We start from the raw sequence: 23346 nt of genomic DNA on the forward strand, positions 1-23346 counted from the left end.
AGTGCTTAGGAATCTTACAGTGGGCTAAAGTTGCCTTTAGAGTTGTTACATGTGATGGCTTTTCTAACTCTGTACCACATAAGCAAGGCAGCAATGTGGGCTAGTTGGTTGTACATTTTGGCTTGAATAACGCGCTACACACTAACGAAACGACACCGGAACGAAGGCCACAGGACAAGTGCGCACTAACAACTAAAATTCCGGTGTCGTTCCAGTGTCATTTTGTTAGTGTGTAGCACGTTATTCAAACCAAAATGTACAACCAACTAGCCCACATTGCTGCCTTGCTTACGCTTATTTCCAGTCCAACGGGCTTAAACATTCCTAACCTTCCGCCCCTTCCTCGTGTGTATTTTCTTGTGAATTGCATTGCTCAGGAGAGATGCCGCACCCGTACCCTCACCTACGCCTTGTCTCATGGCCTTTCGACCCCCGTGCTGAACTCCTTACTGGTAAGTATGGCTCCGACGGAAAAAACAGCGCGACGCCTGTGCAAGATTTTAAGAGCGGAAAGTTGGAGGAAAATTCGGCTGTTTCGGCTAGAGATACAAGTGACCTGCAGTGCCGTACTTGACGAGGAGGAAGCACGTTTCATGGGCCGCTACTTCAGCGGTGTGGCAGAGTCGTTTGGGGAGGACCTTTGGAAGAAAACGTTCTCAAGTCTACCAAGGAAAAGGCAGCGCACCAAAGTAGATGACCATCTGAACCTGTCTGGCCAGCAACTACCAGAGAAGGTGAGAGATACGCTTGACAAAGGGCCCAAGTTTGCTACCGACATTTGCCCCTCGACAGAACAACTTCTCAGCATGGCACATGCCGTTACCGCGAAGGTGTCCAAACAACAGAAAGCTGCTTGTGCGGCTGAAGGTGAGAGGTGTGTCATGAGGTACTCTCCTCCAAACATGAGAAGGTGCGCCACCAAAGAGACGCTGGACTTTTTGAAGTCAAACAACTTAGCGTTACTGCTGTCCGATAAAACTGGGAAGTTCGTAGTGATGAAAGACGTTTACTCTAAGGAAATGTCGTTGACAGCACTGGAGAAGAACTTTGCTGAAACCAACTTGAAGGAAATACACCTAAAACGAGTAAAGAAGCAAGCAGCAGACTTATGTGCAAGTCTAGATCTGGGACACCTAGGTAAACAAGTCAAGGACTGCAAACAGCTGAGCCTCACGCCAATGTTCACCGTGAAAACACACAAGGAAGGCAAAGGAAAACCGGGCCTTGAAATCAAGATTGGCACAGTTTGAATTACTAAAGGCATTTCATTTTGTTGATGATTTTCTGCTTTGTTTCCCTTTTGCGATTGCGAACCGATTGTCAGTAAGCAGCATATTAGATGTTTTCTGAGAGGTTTTCGCCGGGCTGGAATTCACATTTGAGCTGCCACAGAACTCTGTGATTAGATTCTTGGACATAGAGATAAAAGAAGGTTGCAAGCACACGTGTTGGACGTACCTGACGAAAACGGGAAAAACCTTCTTAAGTTATCATTCCGCGCACTCTAAATTGGTGAAAAGAAGTGTAGCAAGTAACAGTTTGGCGCAGTGTCTTAAGAAATCATGTTCCTATCAGGTAGAGCGTAGCATCAAGTGGCAAATTGGTAGGCTAAGGATGAGTGGGTACCCTGACGCGCTAATTACGTCAGTGGCTGAAAAGAATCTACAAAAGCTACTGAAGAGAAAAATACCGCAGAAAAAGCATGCAGAGCAAGGTGCTGGTGTTGTTGTCATCCCTTATGTACATATTGTTTCGCACGGCTTAAAGAAAGTAGCAGACAGATATGGTGTTCCCGTGGTGTTTACCGCGCCCAGAAAATTAGTGAGCCTTTGTCACGAAATGAATAAGTCGAAGAAAAAATTGGCTAACACTTGTGGTATCGCACACCAAGAAAAGTTCGTAGAATGTGCCACCGGTATAGTGTACAAAATTCCCCTGTCATGTGGCATGAGCTACATAGGTCAATCAGGCAGATGTCTAAACACCAGGTGGAAAGAGCACAGTAATAACTTAGGAAAAATAACGAAACCTGGAAATCTCGCCCCCCATTGCGCAAATCACAAATGTTCACCGTACTTTGATCAGACAGCAATTTTAGGTCAGGCAAAGGAAAAGGAAGAAAGGGAAATAAAAGAAGCCTTTGAGATATTGGAGGCCGGAGAAGAGTGCGTAAGCACACTCTCGGTGTTGTTATCAAGTGAGGAGGTGCATCTAATCAAAAAACGAAGGAGCGTGTGACACAGCCGTTGGCAATGAATTGATTGTTTCAGCATGTTTGTGGAATGTATTTATGTACCCTCGTACCAGAATAAATTTTAGTTGTTAGTGCGCACTTGTCCTGTGGCCTTCGTTCCGGTGTCGTTTTGTTAGTGTGTAGCGCGTTATTCAAACCAAAATGTACCACATGGTGAAGCCATTTTCTGAATGTGTCATTAAAACACGAAATGACACTTCATCATCAATTCCAAGTTTACAAAGAAAACATTGCTAAATTCTCAACAAATTTACAGTGATTCTAGAAAATGTGATGTTCCAAAATGCTCGGCACACTTCCACTCTTTAGGCAGTTGTGTGTGTGAGTGGTTTGCGAAGGGGAGGTAGGTGAAGGCAAGTGTGTGAATGCGTGTTCGTGCACATTTCGTGGTTTACGGGTATTTTCTTGTCTTTTTTTAGTTGGGCATGTCGTCAAAGGCAGGCGTTTTCTGGCATGCAACAAGGGTCGTCAAAAGCACCTATACATTTTGTTTATTTGCAACATCAGTTTAGGCGCTTTTTTTTTTGAAAAAGGGGAGGAGGGGGGGATAATTGGAATAATAAGGAACTAGTAACGTGACACCTCACGTTACCGAAAAATATTAGCTTAAGTTTGTTACCTGTTACATTTTCGAAATGGTAAAGACTAGTTACTAAGTTACCGAAAAAAGTAGCGAGTCATCGGTAACGCCGTTACTTGCAACGCGTTACCGCCAACACTAGTGACAACAAACCGTGGGCGCCAATTTGAGCATACCCCGTTTGCTGCGATTAACCACATTCTCAGCGCCAGGCATTGCAGCAGAGCTGGTGTAAAATGGCTCCCTGCGTCTCCCCGGAGATTTCTTCACATCAGCGCAGCTACCTGCCCAGCCGCAAGAGTTCTTGCAGCATCTGGTCGACAATGTTAAAGACCTCCGGCCTATTCCGCCTCGCTCTCACCGCCTTAACACCATCTTTGTTCACCCAGATCTCGCCACTTCCACCCATGTTTTCTTTCGCCACAACGTTGTCCGAGCACCGTTCACCCCAGCCTACGACGGACCATTCCGTGTCCTTCGCTGCACCCTGAAAACTGCCACCCTCCTTCAGAATGGCCGCGAAGAGACGGTCAGTACGGACTGCCTCAACCGGCTCACGTGGAGACCTCCGCTGAGTGCCTCGCAGTGCCACTTTACACTGGCTGTCCCCCGTCTATGGTCCCAGACTCCCTCAATGCGGTTTCGACATGAAGTCTAGGCGGGGGGCCTTGTAGCGCCCTTCTTTGGCTGCACCTAGATTACGGCCAAAGCGTGCCCGCACAAGAAAGAAAATAAAGAAGGCGCAGGGCTGTGGCACGTGAAGCCACAGCTGGCCGTTCAATTCTTGCCCACATCAGAATCAGCTGCTCATTCCTTTGCTCCTAAGGCTTAAGCCTACAGTCTCTTGCATGTTATTACGTCTGAGGATATGCAGACTATTTGAAGATCATCAACAGACTGAATACATAATGAACTTAAGATTACTTTAGCTATAGAATTCCTTTTTATAACAAAGAGTGTTGTGCTTAATACAGGGTACAGCCTAGGCTCACAGAAAGTCACAGACAAGGATGAACAAAGAAGATGTGACACACACGAGCGCTAACTTGCAACAAATTTATTATGAGCCACGAAGCAGAATAAAAGTGAATCTTTACCGGTCATCACGCAGGCGCAGTCAGTAAACCAGTCAGTGGCAACGCAAGTATTACAGTTCCTTTGATGATAAAGCAATCGATGGCTTGGACACAGTCAATTGATAGACAGGTTAGGGAGTGACTGTGTTCAAGCCGTTGATTGCGTTATTATCGAAAGCTTTACCACTCGATTCAAGCAAACTGGTTAGGTTAGCTTGATGAGGATCGAATATGGAATGAGCATATTCGTGTTTGGGTCTGACAAGTGCAACATAGGCGACAAGTTTTACAGTATGGGGCGCTAAGACAAGGTCACGGCGTAAGTAGTCAAGAGTGCAGTTAGTAGAGTTAGCAATTTGATTAATATGGTTGCACCAAGATAGGTTTCGGGAAAAGTTAATGGTTAGGTACTTAAATGTGTCAGTTACATTTAGAGGACAGTTGTAAACGTGATAAGAGGGAGCTTGGCACTTATGATGGCATTGAAAAAGACAGCAAAGAAGTTTTGTTGACATTTATTTTCATAAGCCAGGTATCGCACCAATCTTAGATTTTAATGTGGTCGTTCTGGAGAGTGCTAATGTCAGACAGGTTATTTATGGGGTGGTACACTGCGTAATCATCAGCGAAAAGCCGGATGTTGGATGTAACGTTAAGAGGTAGGTCATTAAAGACGATTAGGAAGAAAAGCAAAAGCAGGTGGGTGTGCTGCGCCCACACACCACATCGGCAACGTTTATATTATGTGTCAAATGACAGCTGTAGGTGGGCTCGGTAGCTCTGTGAAAGTACAGTCTACTAATCCATTCCTCTTCGTAATGCAGGCACTTTCCGTCACCGTACAACTGGTCTTTGCCGCTTTGCTGGCTGCTTCCCCTGGATCTTCATCACAGAAGATGAACATTGCACCAATCTCGGAATAACACCGTCACCGATACTGGATTTCCCTGTGCCGCCGCCGGAATATCGCCTCCCGGACATTGGATGGCTACATCATCGACATCATCGACTTCGCCGGTTATAAAAGGGCCGCATCTGTCCCCTCCACTCTGTGGGCTCGGTAGCTGTGTGAAAGCACAGTCTACTAATCCGTTCCTCTTCGCAATGCAGGTTAGTAATAAGTTTTCTCTTTATGTTAAGAAAACCAGCAATTACTTACTAATGCAGCTGCCGAGCCCGCAGTGCTGCGCCAGTGCTGTTGCTGAATTCTTACGCACGATCCGTATGCTTATACTCCTGTCTGGTGATGTGGAGACGAATCCTGGGCCGAACAACTCTGAAACCATACTTTCCGAACTGTAGAAATTAACAGCGGGCCAAACTGCCCTAATCTCCGACTTACAGGACATTAACACACAGCTCAGAACAACTGATTCAACTCTGGCCGATTTAAACACACGCATGATTGCTCTGGAATCTCACTACGCTACGCTTTCTGCAATTAATTCTGAAATAGACAGCCTTAGAACTTTAACTACCCAACTAAGCCAACAGATCGTGAGGTTGACAGCGCGTGTAGACGATGCTGAAAACCGCTCTCGCCGTAATAGCCTAATATTTTACAATATTGCCGACACTAATCCTTCTGAAAGTTTTGCGGATTCAGAGGATTCTCTCAGACGTGTGTTCTAATTGACGTGTGTTCTAAACGTGTGTTCTCACACGTGTGTTCTAAACATCTAAACTCACTTGATTCTAACCGCTCCACGAATTTAGTTGATCATTACCAAGAGTGTAAATCTTGTTTTCCTGCCTTGTATTACAGTGACATACTGTACAAACACCCCGATCAATTGACCAAAGAAATCGTAGAAGCATACAAGATGAGAAAGAAATCAAGATTGTGCGTCAGCAAACCATCCCTGCTCCTGCGTGACAGTGAGGTTGCCTATCTTGACCCAACATAGTGCACGTGCCTTGTGGTTTTAATGTTTGGTTGTTGCCTGTTCGCTCATATTTGCCTGTTTGCTGTGATTAAATTTTAAGAAGTACTTTGATTTGGGCTAGTTGGTTCATATCTTGAAAGAAGTTAGGACGGCGCTAAAACGGTTATCTCAAAGGTTTTAAATTTTTGACGATAATTATAGTACTTTGACGCTGGGAGGTTCCCCCGAAGGTTTAAGTTTTCATGTCCACCAAATTTTCCGCGTTTGTTGTTGGTCATTCTTTCATTATCACTCTTTGTGTTAAATCACGATTGTTGAGTTTGCGCGCTGGTTGCCTTGCCCAAGCGTGTGTGTATCATTTGGATGATCAATTGCTTTCATGTGGGTTGCGCACTCATTTAATCTGGGGACTTATAAAGTAAGAATAATGCTGTTATCAAGTGGATAGTGCAGAAGGCGTCTCTGGTCTGTAAAAGTAGCGCCTACTTCCGATGTTCTGACTATTGAAGAAATTGCGTTTTGTTGTGTGATAAGCTTGTTGTGATACGGCTCAGTTGATGCATAAAATGTAGGGGTTTGGTGCAATAAACTTCAGTTGCAAGTTGGCGCCCGTCCTGTTGTGTTCGTGCCTCTTTGTCTTTGTCGTTTTAGCGCCGTCCTAACTTCTTTCAAGATTAAATTTTAGTTGAGAGTCGGCGCTTGTTGTGTTTTCTACCCTTGAAGTCCCCGTTTTCCGCACTGTAATTTTTCAAACATGTATCACCAATTCGCCCGCATTGCTGTCGTATTGATCTTCAAAGTGATCTTAATGCTGTCCAGAACTGGTGTAACCAATGACTAATGAAACTCAACCCTCATAAGTGCAAGCTTTTATCTGTCGACCGCCGTCATAATCCTCTTATTCGTTCCTACGTAATCTCTGAAGTGTCCATGGAACCAGTTCAGTCCTACAAGTATTTAGGCACAACTTTCTAGTGATCTTTCCTGGAGTTTGCATGTCACTAACACAATATCATCAGCTAACAGAACGTTAGGATTCCTAAAACGATATCTTCATCACGCTCCTCAAAATGTAAAGTTATTAGCATATAAATCGTTCGTTAGGTCAAAGTTGGAATTCGCATCGCCAGTCTGGAATCCCCATCAAGCTTATCTCATTAATTCTCTATAGTCTGTGCAAAATCACGCGGCCAGGTTTATTCACGCATCCTATGCTTATGACATTAGCGTTTCCGCCTTAAAAACGGCATCCGGTTTTCCGCCCTTATCACTCCGTCGTCGCACTTCCAACTTATCTTTATTTCACAAAACCTTCAATAGCCCTATGCGCACCGCTCCTTATATTCTCCCTCCTCCAGCATGCATTTCACTCCGCACCAGTCATCATTTTCACGTGGCCCGTCCACTCTCCCGCACTGTCACCTTCGCCAATTCCTTTTTTCCCCGCACAGCTGCAGACTGGAACGGCCTTCCAGGCGACAATGCCACCATCACCTGCTCATCCAAGTTCATTGAAAATGTTAAAAATTATGTACAATTGTAAGAAGCGTCGCATTGCCTGGAGTCTTCTCTCAAGAAATCGTGCCCGCATCAGTTGCAAGATAGCTTTCACAATTTGATGAGCCGACTTTCGGTGGCTGGGTTCCCCTGCTCTGTGTTGGTTGCTGTTTGCGAGACCCTCCTTCAAAAACTTAAGCACGGAACCCGAAGAAATACCGGAGGAGATCGTTTCAAGACACAGAAGCCGCTAGTAGTGCCTTATGTACACAAGGCCTCACACAACTTGATGAAAGTGGCCGACAGGTATGGCGTGAGTGTCGTTTTTTCGGCTCCTAACAAGCTGGAAAAGTTGTGCCCCCGAATCTGCAACTCTAGGAAGCGAGGTTGCCAGATAAAGCACTACACTCCGTTTATCAAGTGTTCCATAGGAGTGGTCTACGCTATCCCTTTAATTTGTGGGAAGTTCTATGTCGGTCAGACTGGCCATTGCATCAATGAGCGTTTGGGGGACCATGCCCGAAATTTGTCGGACTTAAAAGATAAGTACGCACATTTGGTTGCGCACGTAATGAGCTGCGACGGGTGCGAGGTGCGTTTGAATGAGAAAAGATTCTTGGCAAGAGCATAGATAAGACTGCGCGTGTTAGATTGGGGGCTTTGTACATAAAGAAGTTTGGCTGTAAGTGCATCAGTACTTCTTCTTTATCTCTTTTTGCCTCAGAGTTTAACTTTTTAGATTCAGTTATCATGTAATTTTTCTTTTTCTTGTGTGATTTTTGGCTGCCTGCCCGTTTCTGCGAAGCGATGTTGCCTTTGTTCACCTCCTCCTCCTTGTCACCCTTCTCTCCCCTTGAAGCTTCACCTATCCTAGCTTCAATAAAAATTAAGTGGCGAGTATAGCGCTTGTGTCTCGTCGTCATTCATCCTTGTGGTTTGCATGGTTTTGGTGCAGGGTTTTCTCTAAATCAAGTATACACCAACTAGCCCAAAAAGAGGTGTTAATCGTTTTCGTTAGCCTCCACATTTCTGCCCTGAAGGTAAGTGCCGGCAAGATACAGCTGTTGTACACTTTTCTCTTGAGGGATATTGGTAAACTGCTATTCATAATCTGAGAGAGCCTGCCATACGCGCTCCATCCCATTCTTATCCTTCTAGTTATTTCCCTCTCATGACCCGGATCAGCTGTCACTACCTGATCCAAAAAGGAAAACAGTAGCGCTGAAAAACACACACACAGTAGAAGAACGACATAGGAGAAGCGCTAACTTCATCTGACTTTATTCCTCGAAAAGCGAGCAAAAAACAAAAAAAGGCGGCAAATAGGCATGGCGTGCCAGTCGTCTTTTCGGCTCCACGGAAGCTTGCTCAGCTCTGTGCACGCGTAGCCAGCGATGGAAAAAGGAACGGTTGCAGCAAAAAACATAGAAAACAGTTTGTGAAGTAGTCGAGGGTTTGACGGCATACCGTCTGGTCAGGAATCATGTTGATGCAGATTGCTGGTCACTGGCCAAAGTCAAAAGATAAAAAGACGTTTCGGGAGCACTACGGCTCCCTTGTTCACTATGAAGCAATCGGCGCACGGATTCGTCCTTTTGTAGCACCCAGTAGCGTTTTTAATGATTTGGCATAGATAGGATGTACAGTTCCGTCGTTCCTATTTAATGTGTTAGACGATGTCTGTATGATAAAGGACTCAAGATTCTGCCGTGCTGATGTGTTCTTTTCTGTTGTCAATATCTTTACTTGATCCCAGTTAATCTCGTGGCCGGATTCTTGCACATGCTTGGCGATGGCGTTAGATGCTGCTTTCCGGTTTCGGACGTCGTTCTGGTGCTCTCTCAGGCGTCTCCTGAAGTCCTTTGTTTCACCGATATATATTGATGAGCAATCGGCGCAGTCTATCTCATATACAACACCTGGAAATCTTTCACGAGGGAGCTTGTCCTTCACATTCACCAGTTCTGTTCGCACCTTGCCAGCGGGGACGTGCGCGATGTTGACGCCATGCTTGCGGAAAATACGTGCAAGCGCTTCGCTAATTCCCGCCACGTATGGGACAGCAGCTCGTTTTTCTTTTGTTTTTTCTGTGCTCTCACGTTCTTCGGAGGTAGGCTGATTCGCTGTCATTCTTCTTTCGGTGTTCCTGATGAAGGAAAGAGGGTAGCCGTTTCTTCGAAGATCCGACTCTATTCTTTTCATTTCGCTCTTTAGATCGGCATCTTGACTGCAGACCTGTCTGGCACGGTTGATCAGGGAGACAACCACAGACCGTTTGTGAGCGACTGGGTGCACAGAACTGAAATTTAAATATCTTCCAGTGTGCGTAGGTTTGCGGTAAACATTAAATACGAGGCCAGTCGGAGTACGGGTTACCGTGGTGTCCAGGAATGGGAGGCAGCCGTCGGTTTCTTCCTCAAAAGTGAACTTGATTGAGGGTTCAATGGAGTTCAGGTGGTCTAGAAAAAGGGCCATGTGCTTGCGCTCTAGGACACAGAAACAGTCGTCCACATACCTTAGAAATATTTTTGGTCGCGGCTGGAAAGTGGTTAGGGCTTTGTTTTCGATGACTTCCATCGTGATGTTCGCCGCTGTCACCGAGATTGCTGCGCCCATTGCTGTTCCGAACGTCTGTTAGCGGTGTTAGCGAGACAGAAGCGCAATAGGTGTTAGCGAGACAGAAGCGCAATAGCTCGCAAAGCTCTGCTGCGTCGAAAGGCGTCCGATCTTGCCATGAGTCCTCATCTTCGAGACGTTGCCTGCAAGCTTCAACGGCCAGATTGACAGGAACGCTGGTGAACAGTGAACAGACATCGAAAGACACGAGCATGTCGTTGTCTTCAGGGACAATGGCTTTTACCTTGTCGATGAAATCGGACGAGTTCTTGACGTTCGTTTCTGTCTTTCCAACCAGTGGAGCCAAAACACCGTGGAGGTACTGCGACAGAGAGTGCACAGGAGACCTTCTGAAGTCTACTATTGGGCGTAGAGGGGTGCCTTCTTTATGAACCTTTGGAAGCCCGTATATGGCGGGTGCCGAGCCGTTCGTGCAAAGCAGCTGATAGTAGAGGCGCTTCATGGATGGTGGAAGGCCCTCGAAGATTTTTGCGAGCATTTTCTGAAGAGACATCTGCACCTTTGACGTGGGGTCTTTTGGTAGTCGGCGATAGGTATTCTCGTCCTGTAGCAAGGCTTCCATTTTTTCTTGGTACGAAGAGCGGTCAAGGATTACCGTGACATTGCCTTTATCCGCAGGAAAGATTGCAATTTCATCATTAGCCAGTAGGCTACGAATTGCCTTGCGTTCGTCTTGAGGCAGGGAGTAGTCTGGTGACGTCTTCTTCATACGAGACAGCACACCTATCGCCTTCGTCCTTACTTCGTCTTGAACGTCTCGGTCCAGGAGTCGCACCGCTCCTTCGACGGCACAAGCAACCTTTCGTGGGTTCGGAACTTTCTTTTGGTTGAAGTTCAAACCTCGGCTGAGTAGCTTGGCCTCAGCAGGTTTCAGACTGTAGGATGACAGGTTCTTTACTTCGAAGATCGTTGTTGACCTAGTGCCTGTTCATAAAGGTTCATAAAGAAGGTTCATAAAGAAGGCACCCCTCTACGCCCAATAGTAGACTTCAGAAGGTCTCCTGTGCACTCTCTGTCGCAGTACCTCCACGGTGTTTTGGCTCCACTGGTTGGAAAGACAGAAACGAACGTCAAGAACTCGTCCGATTTCATCGACAAGGTAAAAGCCATTGTCCCTGAAGACAACGACATGCTCGTGTCTTTCGACGTCTGTTCACTGTTCACCAGCGTTCCTGTCAATCTGGCCGTTAAAGCTTGCAGGCAACGTCTCGAAGATGAGGACTCAGGGCAAGATCGGACCCCTTTCGACGCAGCAGAGCTTTGCGAGCTATTGCGCTTCTGTCTCGCTAACACCTATTTTACTTACAATGGCCCCTTTTACCAACAGACCTTCGGAACAGCAATGGGCGCAGCAATCTCGGTGACAGCGGCGAACATCACGATGGAAGTCATCGAAAACAAAGCCCTAACCACTTTCCAGCCGCGACCAAAAATACTTCTAAGGTATGTGGACGACTGTTTCTGTGTCCTAGAGCGCAAGCACATGGCCCTTTTTCTAGACCACCTGAACTCCATTGAACCCACAATCAAGTTCACTTTTGAGGAAGAAACCGACGGCTGCCTCCCATTCCTGGACACCACGGTAACCCGTACTCCGACTGGCCTCGTATTTAATGTTTACAGCAAACCTACGCACACTGGAAGATATTTAAATTTCAGTTCTGTGCACCCAGTCGCTCACAAACGGTCTGTGGTTGTCTCCCTGATCAACCGTGCCAGACAGGTCTGCAGTCAAGATGCCGATCTAAAGAGCGAAATGAAAAGAATAGAGTCGGATCTTCGAAGAAACGGTTACCCTCTTTCCTTCATCAGGAACACCGAAAGAAGAATGACAGCGAATCAGCCTACCTCCGAAGAACGCGAGAGCACAGAAAAAACAAAAGAAAAACGAGCTGCTGTCCCATACGTGGCGGGAATTAGCAAAGCGCTTGCACGTATTTTCCGCAAGCATGGCGTCAACATCGCGCACGTCCCCGCGGGCAAGGTGCGAACAGAACTGGTGAATGTGAAGGACAAGCTCCCTCGTGAAAGATTTCCAGGTGTTGTATATGAGATAGACTGCGCCGATTGCTCATCAATATATATCGGTGAAACAAAGGACTTCAGGAGACGCCTGAGAGAGCACCAGAACGACGTCCGAAACCGGAAAGCAGCATCTAACGCCATCGCCGAGCATGTGCAAGAATCCGGCCACGAGATTAACTGGGATCAAGTAAAGATATTGACAACAGAAAAGAACACATCAGCACGGCAGAATCTCGAGTCCCTTATCATACAGACATCGTCTAACACATTAAACAGGAACGACGGAACTCTACATCCTATCTATGCTAAATCATTAAAAACACTACTGGGTGCTACAAAAGGACGAATCCGTGCGCCGATTGCTTCATAGTGAACAAGGGAGCCGTAGTGCTCCCGAAACGTCTTTTCATCTTTTGACTTTGGCCAGTGACCAGCAATCTGCATCAACATGATTCCTGACCAGACGGTATGCCGTCAAACCCTCGACTACATCAATCTGCGCCATCAGTTTGGACAACCGGTCATCACCGGAATTCGTCGTTTTGTAAGCATCTCCGGCAGCCTCGCTGCATTTCGCACGCATTTGCACTTCAACCTCAATTGCAAGTCTTCTCAAGTTATACCGAAATCATTGCGTCTGAAGAAACCCGTGAAAACCCGCTTCGGTATCCAGGTCGTCGCAAAGGCCGAACATCAACTGCTTCAAGCACGGATAGAAGAATGCAAGCTAACAAAGAAACGCCGGGGACGGACTTGTTCTTCGCGAAACGTCAGCTGGAGTTCATCGCCCCGGAAATTCTCGCCAGCGTTCAATTAGTCGCCAACCAGGAAATGCGCAGAAGAATGGATAAGCACTCAAAATCGCAAGAACAGAAGATGCAAGCGTTACTTGCTGAAAAAGAAACAGGCACTAGGTCAACAACGATCTTCGAAGTAAAGAACCTGTCATCCTACAGTCTGAAACCTGCTGAGGCCAAGCTACTCAGCCGAGGTTTGAACTTCAACCAAGGGAAAGTTCCGAACCCACGAAAGGTTGCTTGTGCCGTCGAAGGAGCGGTGCGACTCCTGGACCGAGACGTTCAAGACGAAGTAAGGTCGAAGGCGATAGGTGTGCTGTCTCGTATGAAGAAGACGTCACCAGACTACTCCCTGCCTCAAGACGAACGCAAGGCAATTCGTAGCCTACTGGCTAATGATGAAATTGCAATCCTTCCTGCGGATAAAGGCAATGTCACGGTAATCCTTGACCGCTCTTCGTACCAAGAAAAAATGGAAGCCTTGCTACAGGACGAGAATACCTATCGCCGACTACCAAAAGACCCCACGTCAAAGGTGCAGATGTCTCTTCAGAAAATGCTCGCAAAAATCTTCGAGGGCCGTCCACCATCCATGAAGCGCCTCTACTATCAGCTGCTTTGCACGAACGGCTCGGCACCCGCCATATACGGGCTTCCAAAGGTTCATAAAGAAGGCACCCCTCTACGCCCAATAGTAGACTTCAGAAGGTCTCCTGTGCACTCTCTGTCGCAGTACCTCCACGGTGCTTTGGCTCCACTGGTTGGAAAGACAGAAACGAACGTCAAGAACTCGTCCGATTTCATCGACAAGGTAAAAGCCATTGTCCCTGAAGACAACGACATGCTCGTGTCTTTCGACGTCTGTTCACTGTTCACCAGCGTTCCTGTCAATCTGGCCGTTGAGGCTTGCAGGCAACGTCTCGAAGATGAGGACTCATGGCAAGATCGGACGCCTTTCGACGCAGCAGAGCTTTGCGAGCTATTGCGCTTCTGTCTCGCTAACACCTATTGCGCTTCTGTCTCGCTAACACCGCTAACAGACCTTCGGAACAGCAATGGGCGCAGCAATCTCGGTGACAGCGGCGAACATCACGATGGAAGTCATCGAAAACAAAGCCCTAACCACTTTCCAGCCGCGACCAAAAATATTTCTAAGGTATGTGGACGACTGTTTCTGTGTCCTAGAGCGCAAGCACATGTCCCTTTTTCTAGACCACCTGAACTCCATTGAACCCTCAATCAAGTTCACTTTTGAGGAAGAAACCGACGGCTGCCTCCCATTCCTGGACACCACGGTAACCCGTACTCCGACTGGCCTCGTATTTAATGTTTACCGCAAACCTACGCACACTGGAAGATATTTAAATTTCAGTTCTGTGCACCCAGTCGCTCACAAACGGTCTGTGGTTGTCTCCCTGATCAACCGTGCCAGACAGGTCTGCAGTCAAGATGCCGATCTAAAGAGCGAAATGAAAAGAATAGAGTCGGATCTTCAAAGAAACGGCTACCCTCTTTCCTTCATCAGGAACACCGAAAGAAGAATGACAGCGAATCAACCTACCTCCGAAGAACGCGAGAGCACAGAAAAAACAAAAGAAAAACGAGCTGCTGTCCCATACGTGGCGGGAATTAGCAAAGCGCTTGCACGTATTTTCCGCAAGCATGGCGTCAACATCGCGCACGTCCCCGCGGGCAAGGTGCGAACAGAACTGGTGAATGTGAAGGACAAGCTCCCTCGTGAAAGATTTCCAGGTGTTGTATATGAGATAGACTGCGCCGATTGCTCATCAATATATATCGGTGAAACAAAGGACTTCAGGAGACGCCTGAGAGAGCACCAGAACGACGTCCGAAACCGGAAAGCAGCATCTAACGCCATCGCCGAGCATGTGCAAGAATCCGGCCACGAGATTAACTGGGATCAAGTAAAGATATTGACAACAGAAAAGAACACATCAGCACGGCAGAATCTCGAGTCCCTTATCATACAGACATCGTCTAACACATTAAACAGGAACGACGGAACTCTACATCCTATCTATGCTAAATCATTAAAAACACTACTGGGTGCTACAAAAGGACGAATCCGTGCGCCGATTGCTTCATAGTGAACAAGGGAGCCGTAGTGCTCCCGAAACGTCTTTTCATCTTTTGACTTTGGCCAGTGACCAGCAATCTGCATCAACATGATTCCTGACCAGACGGTATGCCGTCAAACCCTCGACTACATCAATCTGCGCCATCAGTTTGGACAACCGGTCATCACCGGAATTCGTCGTTTTGTAAGCATCTCCGGCAGCCTCGCTGCATTTCGCACGCATTTGCACTTCAACCTCAATTGCAAGTCTTCTCAAGTTATACCGAAATCATTGCGTCTGAAGAAACCCGTGAAAACCCGCTTCGGTATCCAGGTCGTCGCAAAGGCCGAACATCAACTGCTTCAAGCACGGATAGAAGAATGCAAGCTAACAAAGAAACGCCGGGGACGGACTTGTTCTTCGCGAAACGTCAGCTGGAGTTCATCGCCCCGGAAATTCTCGCCAGCGTTCAATTAGTCGCCAACCAGGAAATGCGCAGAAGAATGGATAAGCACTCGAAATCGCAAGAACAGAAGATGCAAGCGTTACTTGCTGAAAAAGAAACAGGCACTAGGTCAACAACGATCTTCGAAGTAAAGAACCTGTCATCCTACAGTCTGAAACCTGCTGAGGCCAAGCTACTCAGCCGAGGTTTGAACTTCAACCAAGGGAAAGTTCCGAACCCACGAAAGGTTGCTTGTGCCGTCGAAGGAGCGGTGCGACTCCTGGACCGAGACGTTCAAGACGAAGTAAGGTCGAAGGCGATAGGTGTGCTGTCTCGTATGAAGAAGACGTCACCAGACTACTCCCTGCCTCAAGACGAACGCAAGGCAATTCGTAGCCTACTGGCTAATGATGAAATTGCAATCCTTCCTGCGGATAAAGGCAATGTCACGGTAATCCTTGACCGCTCTTCGTACCAAGAAAAAATGGAAGCCTTGCTACAGGACGAGAATACCTATCGCCGACTACCAAAAGACCCCACGTCAAAGGTGCAGATGTCTCTTCAGAAAATGCTCGCAAAAATCTTCGAGGGCCGTCCACCATCCATGAAGCGCCTCTACTATCAGCTGCTTTGCACGAACGGCTCGGCACCCGCCATATACGGGCTTCCAAAGGTTCATAAAGAAGGCACCCCTCTACGCCCAATAGTAGACTTCAGAAGGTCTCCTGTGCACTCTCTGTCGCAGTACCTCCACGGTGCTTTGGCTCCACTGGTTGGAAAGACAGAAACGAACGTCAAGAACTCGTCCGATTTCATCGACAAGGTAAAAGCCATTGTCCCTGAAGACAACGACATGCTCGTGTCTTTCGACGTCTGTTCACTGTTCACCAGCGTTCCTGTCAATCTGGCCGTTGAAGCTTGCAGGCAACGTCTCGAAGATGAGGACTCATGGCAAGATCGGACGCCTTTCGACGCAGCAGAGCTTTGCGAGCTATTGCGCTTCTGTCTCGCTAACACCTATTGCGCTTCTGTCTCGCTAACACCGCTAACAGACCTTCGGAACAGCAATGGGCGCAGCAATCTCGGTGACAGCGGCGAACATCACGATGGAAGTCATCGAAAACAAAGCCCTAACCACTTTCCAGCCGCGACCAAAAATATTTCTAAGGTATGTGGACGACTGTTTCTGTGTCCTAGAGCGCAAGCACATGTCCCTTTTTCTAGACCACCTGAACTCCATTGAACCCTCAATCAAGTTCACTTTTGAGGAAGAAACCGACGGCTGCCTCCCATTCCTGGACACCACGGTAACCCGTACTCCGACTGGCCTCGTATTTAATGTTTACCGCAAACCTACGCACACTGGAAGATATTTAAATTTCAGTTCTGTGCACCCAGTCGCTCACAAACGGTCTGTGGTTGTCTCCCTGATCAACCGTGCCAGACAGGTCTGCAGTCAAGATGCCGATCTAAAGAGCGAAATGAAAAGAATAGAGTCGGATCTTCAAAGAAACGGCTACCCTCTTTCCTTCATCAGGAACACCGAAAGAAGAATGACAGCGAATCAACCTACCTCCGAAGAACGCGAGAGCACAGAAAAAACAAAAGAAAAACGAGCTGCTGTCCCATACGTGGCGGGAATTAGCGAAGCGCTTGCACGTATTTTCCGCAAGCATGGCGTCAACATCGCGCACGTCCCCGCTGGCAAGGTGCGAACAGAACTGGTGAATGTGAAGGACAAGCTCCCTCGTGAAAGATTTCCAGGTGTTGTATATGAGATAGACTGCACCGATTGCTCATCAATATATATCGGTGAAACAAAGGACTTCAGGAGACGCCTGAGAGAGCACCAGAACGACGTCCGAAACCGGAAAGCAGCATCTAACGCCATCGCCGAGCATGGGCAAGAATCCGGCCACGAGATTTACTGGGATCAAGTAAAGATATTGACAACAGAAAAGAACACATCAGCACGGCAGAATCTTGAGTCCCTTATCATACAGACATCGTCTAACACATTAAACAGGAACGACGGAACTCTACATCCTATCTATGCTAAATCATTAAAAACGCTACTGGGTGCTACAAAAGGACGAATTCGTGCGCCGATTGCTTCATAGTGAACAAGGGAGCCGTAGTGCTCCCGAAACGTCTTTTCATCTTTTGACTTTGGCCAGTGACCAGCAATCTGCATCAGTTTGTGAAGTTCTGCACCGGTGTGGTCTATGAGATACCACTGACCTGCAAGAAGGCCTATGTGGGCCAAACGGGCAGGTGCATCAATGACCATGCAGCAGAGCATGCGCGCTCGCTCAAAGAAGTAGGAGGGGCGCATCTACCCAAACACTGCGCAGAGTGCAAGGTGTGTCACCGAGCGGCTGAACATTCTGCGGGGGAAAATTGCAAACAATGCAAAAAGTGTGAACGACGACTTGATGAGATAAAGATTCTGGGTAGGAGCGGTGATAGCAAGGGAGGAGAGGTTTTAGAGGCGTAACGCATCAGAAAAAGAGGAAAAGGGTGTGTCAGCGATACATCTGTGAACTTTCTTAAAGCTGAGATTTCATATCTTGAACGGTTTTGTTGATCGCACATGAGATTTCTGTCTGCGCATGCCTAGATTTTCTGTATATTTGCTCGCTTTTCAAGGAATAGTCAGATGAAGTTAGCGCTTGTCCTACGTCGTTCTTCTACAGTGTGTGGGTTTTTCGGCGCTACTGTTTTCCTTTCTGGATCGAAATGAACCATCTAGCCAAAATAGAAGTTCTTCTAAACTATATGTCACTACCTGCCCTAAGTAGATGTATTCCTTTACCACTTCAAGCACCTCACTTCCAATTGTGAACTGCTATTCCTTGCTAGGCTGTTGAACATTAATTTGGTTTTCTGCATGTTAATTTTTAGACCCCCCGTTTTGCTCTGCCTGTCTAAATCATTGATCTTGCTTTGCAATTTATCTCGTCAGTGACTCTGCAAGGCAATGTCATCAGTGAACAGCAGATTATTTAAATATTCTCCATTAACTCTTATCCCCAACTGTTCCCAATTCAGGCCTCGGAATACTTCTTGTAAACAGGCAGTGAAAAGCATTGGCGAGATCGTGTCTCCTTGCCTGATGCTCTTCCTTATTGGAATTTTATTGCTGACGTTATGGAGGACTATAGGACTATGGTAGCTATGCAGCTGCAATATATTTCTTCCAGTATTTTGACATAAGACTTCTACACCCTGATTCCACAATGCCTGTATGACTTCTGAGGTTTCCACTGAGTCAAATGCTTTCTCGTAATCAATCAAGGCTATATATAGGGGTTGGTTATATTTGCGCATTTCGCTATCACCTGATTGATAGTGTGAATATGACCTATTGTGGAATATCCCTTGCGAACGCCTGCCTAATCATTCCGTTGATTAAAGTTTAAGGTTGCCCTGACACTGTTAGCGATTACCTTAGTAAATCCCTTGTAGGAAACGGACAGTAAGCTGATCGGTCTGTAAATTTTCAAGTCCTTGGCGTCTCCTTTCTTATGAATTACGATTATGTTTGCGTTCTTCCAAGCTTCTGGTACGGTCGAGGTCATAAGGCATTGCTTATACAGGGTGGCTAGTTTTTCTAGCATACAAGCTCCCCTCCGTCCTTCAATAGATCTGCTGTTACCTGATCCTGTTACTTCCTCTTTCGTTACTGGCGGGATGACGCATTGCTACTCTCTCTCTCTCATTAACGTTCTAATTACATCAACTACTGTATAGATTTGCGTAGAACTCTTTGGCTAATTAAACTATCTTATCCATATTGCTAACGACATTGCCCTTCTTGTCTCTTAACGCATACCATCTGGTTGTTACCTATGCCTAGTTTCCTCTTCTCCACTTTTAGGCTACCTCCGTTCTTTGGAGCATGCTCGATTCTCTGCATATTAAACTTTCTTATGTCGGCTGCCTTGCGCCTATTTATTAACTTCGATAGCTCTGCTATTTCTATTCTGTCTTTAGGGTTAGACGCTCTCATGCTTTGGCATTTCTTAATCAGATCTTTACTTTCCTGAGATAGCTTGTTGGTATCCTGTCAAACCGTCCTACCGCCTACTTCTACTATGCACTCCGTAATGATAGCTGTCAGATTATCGTTCACCGTATGAACATCGTCTTCCAAGGCTCTTGGATATTACGTTGGTTTTCTGCATATTAATTCTTAGGCCCACCGTTTTGCTCTGCATGTCTAACTCATTTGCAGTTCATCTCCTGAGTGAATTAGCAAGGCAATTGCTAAATTCTATTCTATTTTGACATTGCTAAATTCTATTTTAGCCTTGACTGCCATGAACAGTGTTTTGTGCGGGATCGAATAAAACAATTTTCGACATGTACACAAAACGCGCAACCAATGTCTCTGCTTTTCTCCAAAAAGTTGATGACGTCTAAAAGTCCTTTGTGGCGAACAGACCATCAAGAACTAGGAGGATTAACTGCTTTAAAAGATAGCAGCTCACCTGAAGCTGCCATGTGTCCCTCTCACTCGCAACACACCAAAGAGGCACCTTGGGCTTATGAGTCTTGGCTGCAAAAAACACTGTGAGGCTGCCTTTTCCGCTGTCCCCGATGGTTTTTTGCACGCTTGTGCAACTTTAGATTGTTGCAGAGAAATGGCCGCTGTCTTCACCTTGATCACCTTTGTCTTCACAAGAGCCATGCTCTTAGCAACAGCGTCAGTGGCCTTCTCATTGTACATTTCAGATGGCATAACAACAAAACCCTCCTTCTTTGTCGCCCTGAAAGCAGACATAGGTGATTGTCCTTAACGTGGTCGATGACCTTGTTCAACGTCGCATCCTGGCTGGTCTGTGTTATTGGAGCAATTGGTATAAGGATGTCCACACTATCCAGTAGACACTGGCCACGATTTTCAGGCTGTCTTGTTCGAGATATTGCTGTTCAGTGAAAGCAGTTCCTGCAGCTCAATTCAGGGTTGCAAACCATACTTCGGGCCTTGTGCCAAGATGGAGGCGGTTTCTTGAGGAACATAGGCATCTCCGAGCACCATGAAATTTCCCTGTGTGGCTGTTGTCTTCTCTTGCCTTGCATGCAGCAGGTGCGTTAACATCCCTCACCAGAAGAAATCCGTGGTTTCTGATGCCAGTCGCCGTAGTGTTCTCATTCTTCTCATTGCTTCCTTCTCATGTTGACTTTCCTGGTAGCACAGGACACACAGCCAGTCATAAAATAAGCGTACCCGTCGCCAAAGCTCAGATCGAGCGATGCGGCAGAGTAACTTGACATGACCATAGGATGGCCGGACGGCTCCGAAAAGGGCACTGTTTCCAACAGGCATACATCGCCTTTTCAGGCAAAATTTCATCAGTAGCGCAGGCACAAAGCGAATGCAATTTGGTTGATGATGTGTGAAGATTGAGGGGTTGAAGAAGGGTTATGTCTTGTACCGTTTATGTGTCGTGCTAAAAAAGAATTTCCCTTGGACGAAACATGAACCAACTAGTCCCCAAGCAAAGGCTGCTGAAATTCCAAGCTTCTGGTATTGTCGAGGTCATAAAGCATTGCGTGTACAGGGCGGCTAGTTTTTCTGGCACAATCTCCCCTCTGTCCTTCAACATATCTGCTGTCACCTGATCCTCACCAGCTGCTTTTTTCCCCTTGCATTGCTCCAAAGGCTTCCTTTCATGACCAAAAATGATGGTGGAAGAAGAAACAGTGCGTGTGTCAAATGGCAACGAAGTCTCCAGAGAAATGTCCCGGTTTTTCGGCATCCTTAGACATAGTGTGAATGAAAGGCCATCTCAGGCACCAAAATAGAAGGGAGAGCCTCACTTTTCAGGCTACATCATCGTTGTGGTCAAGACCTGAACTATTTCAAATTTCTTTTATAGGCAGCACTCACCAACGTCACAGCGGCCATCATTTTGTTGTCTGTGTAGCACTGCTAAAGGCTGCGGGTGTTTCTAATGGGATTATCGCCTCCTGCTCCAGCCTGCATAACTAAAGCTACGCACAGGACAACAAAATGAGCACCCGTGATGTCATATGAATGCCCCCTATACAACGTGCAATGTTCACACAATGAAAGGCGCTGATACCTGAAAAACAATGTATTGAAAAATCCAGCAAGACAAGCGAAATGCATACAACTGCTCGAAAATGAACACCTCTGATTGAGTTCCACTGAGTGCATTTCCATTTGCTTGTTTTGCAAGCACATTGAAGTCCCTGAAATGTGGCCATGCGCTTGCATAACATACAAAAACAGCGCAGGAACAAAGACACGAAAGAAGAAGATGGGACAAGCGCTGACGACTGTGAACTATTGTATCTAGATCCCTATGACTGAAGTTGTCAGCTTATCAGTGTGGAAGGTGCAGCTCATGCGCGCTCTTGGTTGTAAAGAGAGTATATTTTACGTGTTCCTTTTCAATAAACCTTCAGTTGCTAGTCAGCGCTTGTCCCATCTTGTTCTTTCTTGTCCCTGTTCCTGCGCTGCTTTTGTTCAAGTATGTACCAACTCGCTGTGTTACTGAAGTTTACGTAACAACTTAAAAAACTTTCTGGCCGAACTCTTTGAATTCATTTCACCTATTTATCAGAGAGCTGAGTCGAGAAATATAGTTAAGACCATGAAAGTGATGCTGAGTTGCGATGCATGCATACAGGATGCTTGCACATTTGATCGTTAGGGATGATGGCAATTTTTCCTGTGCAATGCTGGCAATATCCCTCACAAAAATGTTGCATTTAAAAATTGGCTGCTCCAGAATAGTAATTCGCGAGGAGCAAAACAGGACGGGACTGAGGCAGGCGACAACCCATGATGTCCTACCAACTGACCTACAACCAAGTCCTTCTAAGTAATTCAAGGGAATATCGTGAGGGTTGTCGCCTGAATATCGGGGCAAGTGCTGTTAAATGCAGTTCAGTAACCTTCAAGTCGGCCAAAGGCGCTATCAACAGCAGCCGGGATGTATTCGGCACCGAATAAACGCGTCGGGTCGACTTTGCGCACTGCGATGGCCGTGTGAGAGAAGACTCCGTGACGGAAAAACGGCACGTTGGAAGCGTGAACCACGCCGTCTACTTTTCTGCCGGGCCCACAATGGGACCGCAAGAGGCCCGCTTCTTTCTTTTTCCGGCCCCACGGGGAAAAAGAAGGCTCACCTGCCATGCTGGCCCGAGACGTGCCTGATCTCGGGCGTCGCCTGCGATCGGTGTCCGAGCAGAGACTTGATGGGCACCTCGGCGTTGCCGTACTGCTCCAGCTTGGCGCGGAAGTAGTCGATGGCCTCCTGCACGTAGTCGCGCTGCGGCGAGCTGCCGCCGCTGTCGCCCTCGAAGCTCGTCACCGACACCTGGTCCCCGTCGATGGTGAAGAGGAACGGGTACTGCTGCAGGAACTTGCGCAGCCCCGACTGGCTGCCGCCGGCGATCTGGCGCATCTCCTTGGTGAAGCCCTTGGTGCCGAACTGGCACGACAGGTCGTGCAGCGTCCGCGGCTGGCCCTTGTCCATCAGCCGGTCCAGGAAGAACATGAGTGTCATGTTTTTCGTGTGGTCGTAGTCGCGGCTGTCCATCTTGGTCCCAGAGGAAGCAGGGTTGTCCGCCGCCGCCGCTAAGGCGACGACTGCGCGCCAAGGCTTCGCATGGACGCCGCTGAATTTCGGGCCGAATGGGGCTCTTCGTTGCTGGCGTTTAGCGGCCCAAATCCGCGAGTCCGTATCAGCTGACCAAGTACCACATAGTCAAGGCGTCGCCATCTTGCAAATCCCTGCCTACCCACGTGACACTTGCTTGCGATGATGATGGTGGAGAACTGGAATCTCTACTCGGGGGTTAATAATAATAATGATAATTGGTTTTTGCCCACCTGAACCACACCGTCAGGCGCAGTATCTGTCTCACATATGTAGTGAACATATACAGTATTGTGCGTTTTTATCGTGAAGACCTTCAAAAGTTTCCCCGCCTCAACCGCTGGCTCATTTGCGATGAAACTGCACACAGAGCTTGCGTATTATGGTAACTTTTGTATCGTAGGAAGTTTGACAACGGTACTTACTTAGTTGAG

The 23346-nt window shown here is 47.1% G+C and overlaps 1 protein-coding gene across 3 annotated transcripts in view; it reads right to left on the reverse strand.

Moving 5' to 3' along the window:
• Window positions 1–23059, reverse strand: part of egl (Egl_like_exo domain-containing protein) — a 216822-nt gene extending 193763 nt beyond the window's left edge. For all 3 annotated transcript variants that reach the window (XM_077639464.1, XM_077639463.1, XM_077639462.1), the window contains exon 1: window positions 22440–23059. In XM_077639464.1, coding sequence (XP_077495590.1) covers window positions 22440–22852 — 413 coding nt within the window. In that variant the 5' untranslated portion in view covers window positions 22853–23059. The remainder of the gene's footprint in view (window positions 1–22439) is intronic.
• Window positions 23060–23346: the final 287 nt, after the last annotated feature.

This window comes from Amblyomma americanum, chromosome 10 (assembly GCF_052857255.1).
Source record: "Amblyomma americanum isolate KBUSLIRL-KWMA chromosome 10, ASM5285725v1, whole genome shotgun sequence".
Classification (NCBI taxonomy): domain Eukaryota; kingdom Metazoa; phylum Arthropoda; class Arachnida; order Ixodida; family Ixodidae; genus Amblyomma; species Amblyomma americanum.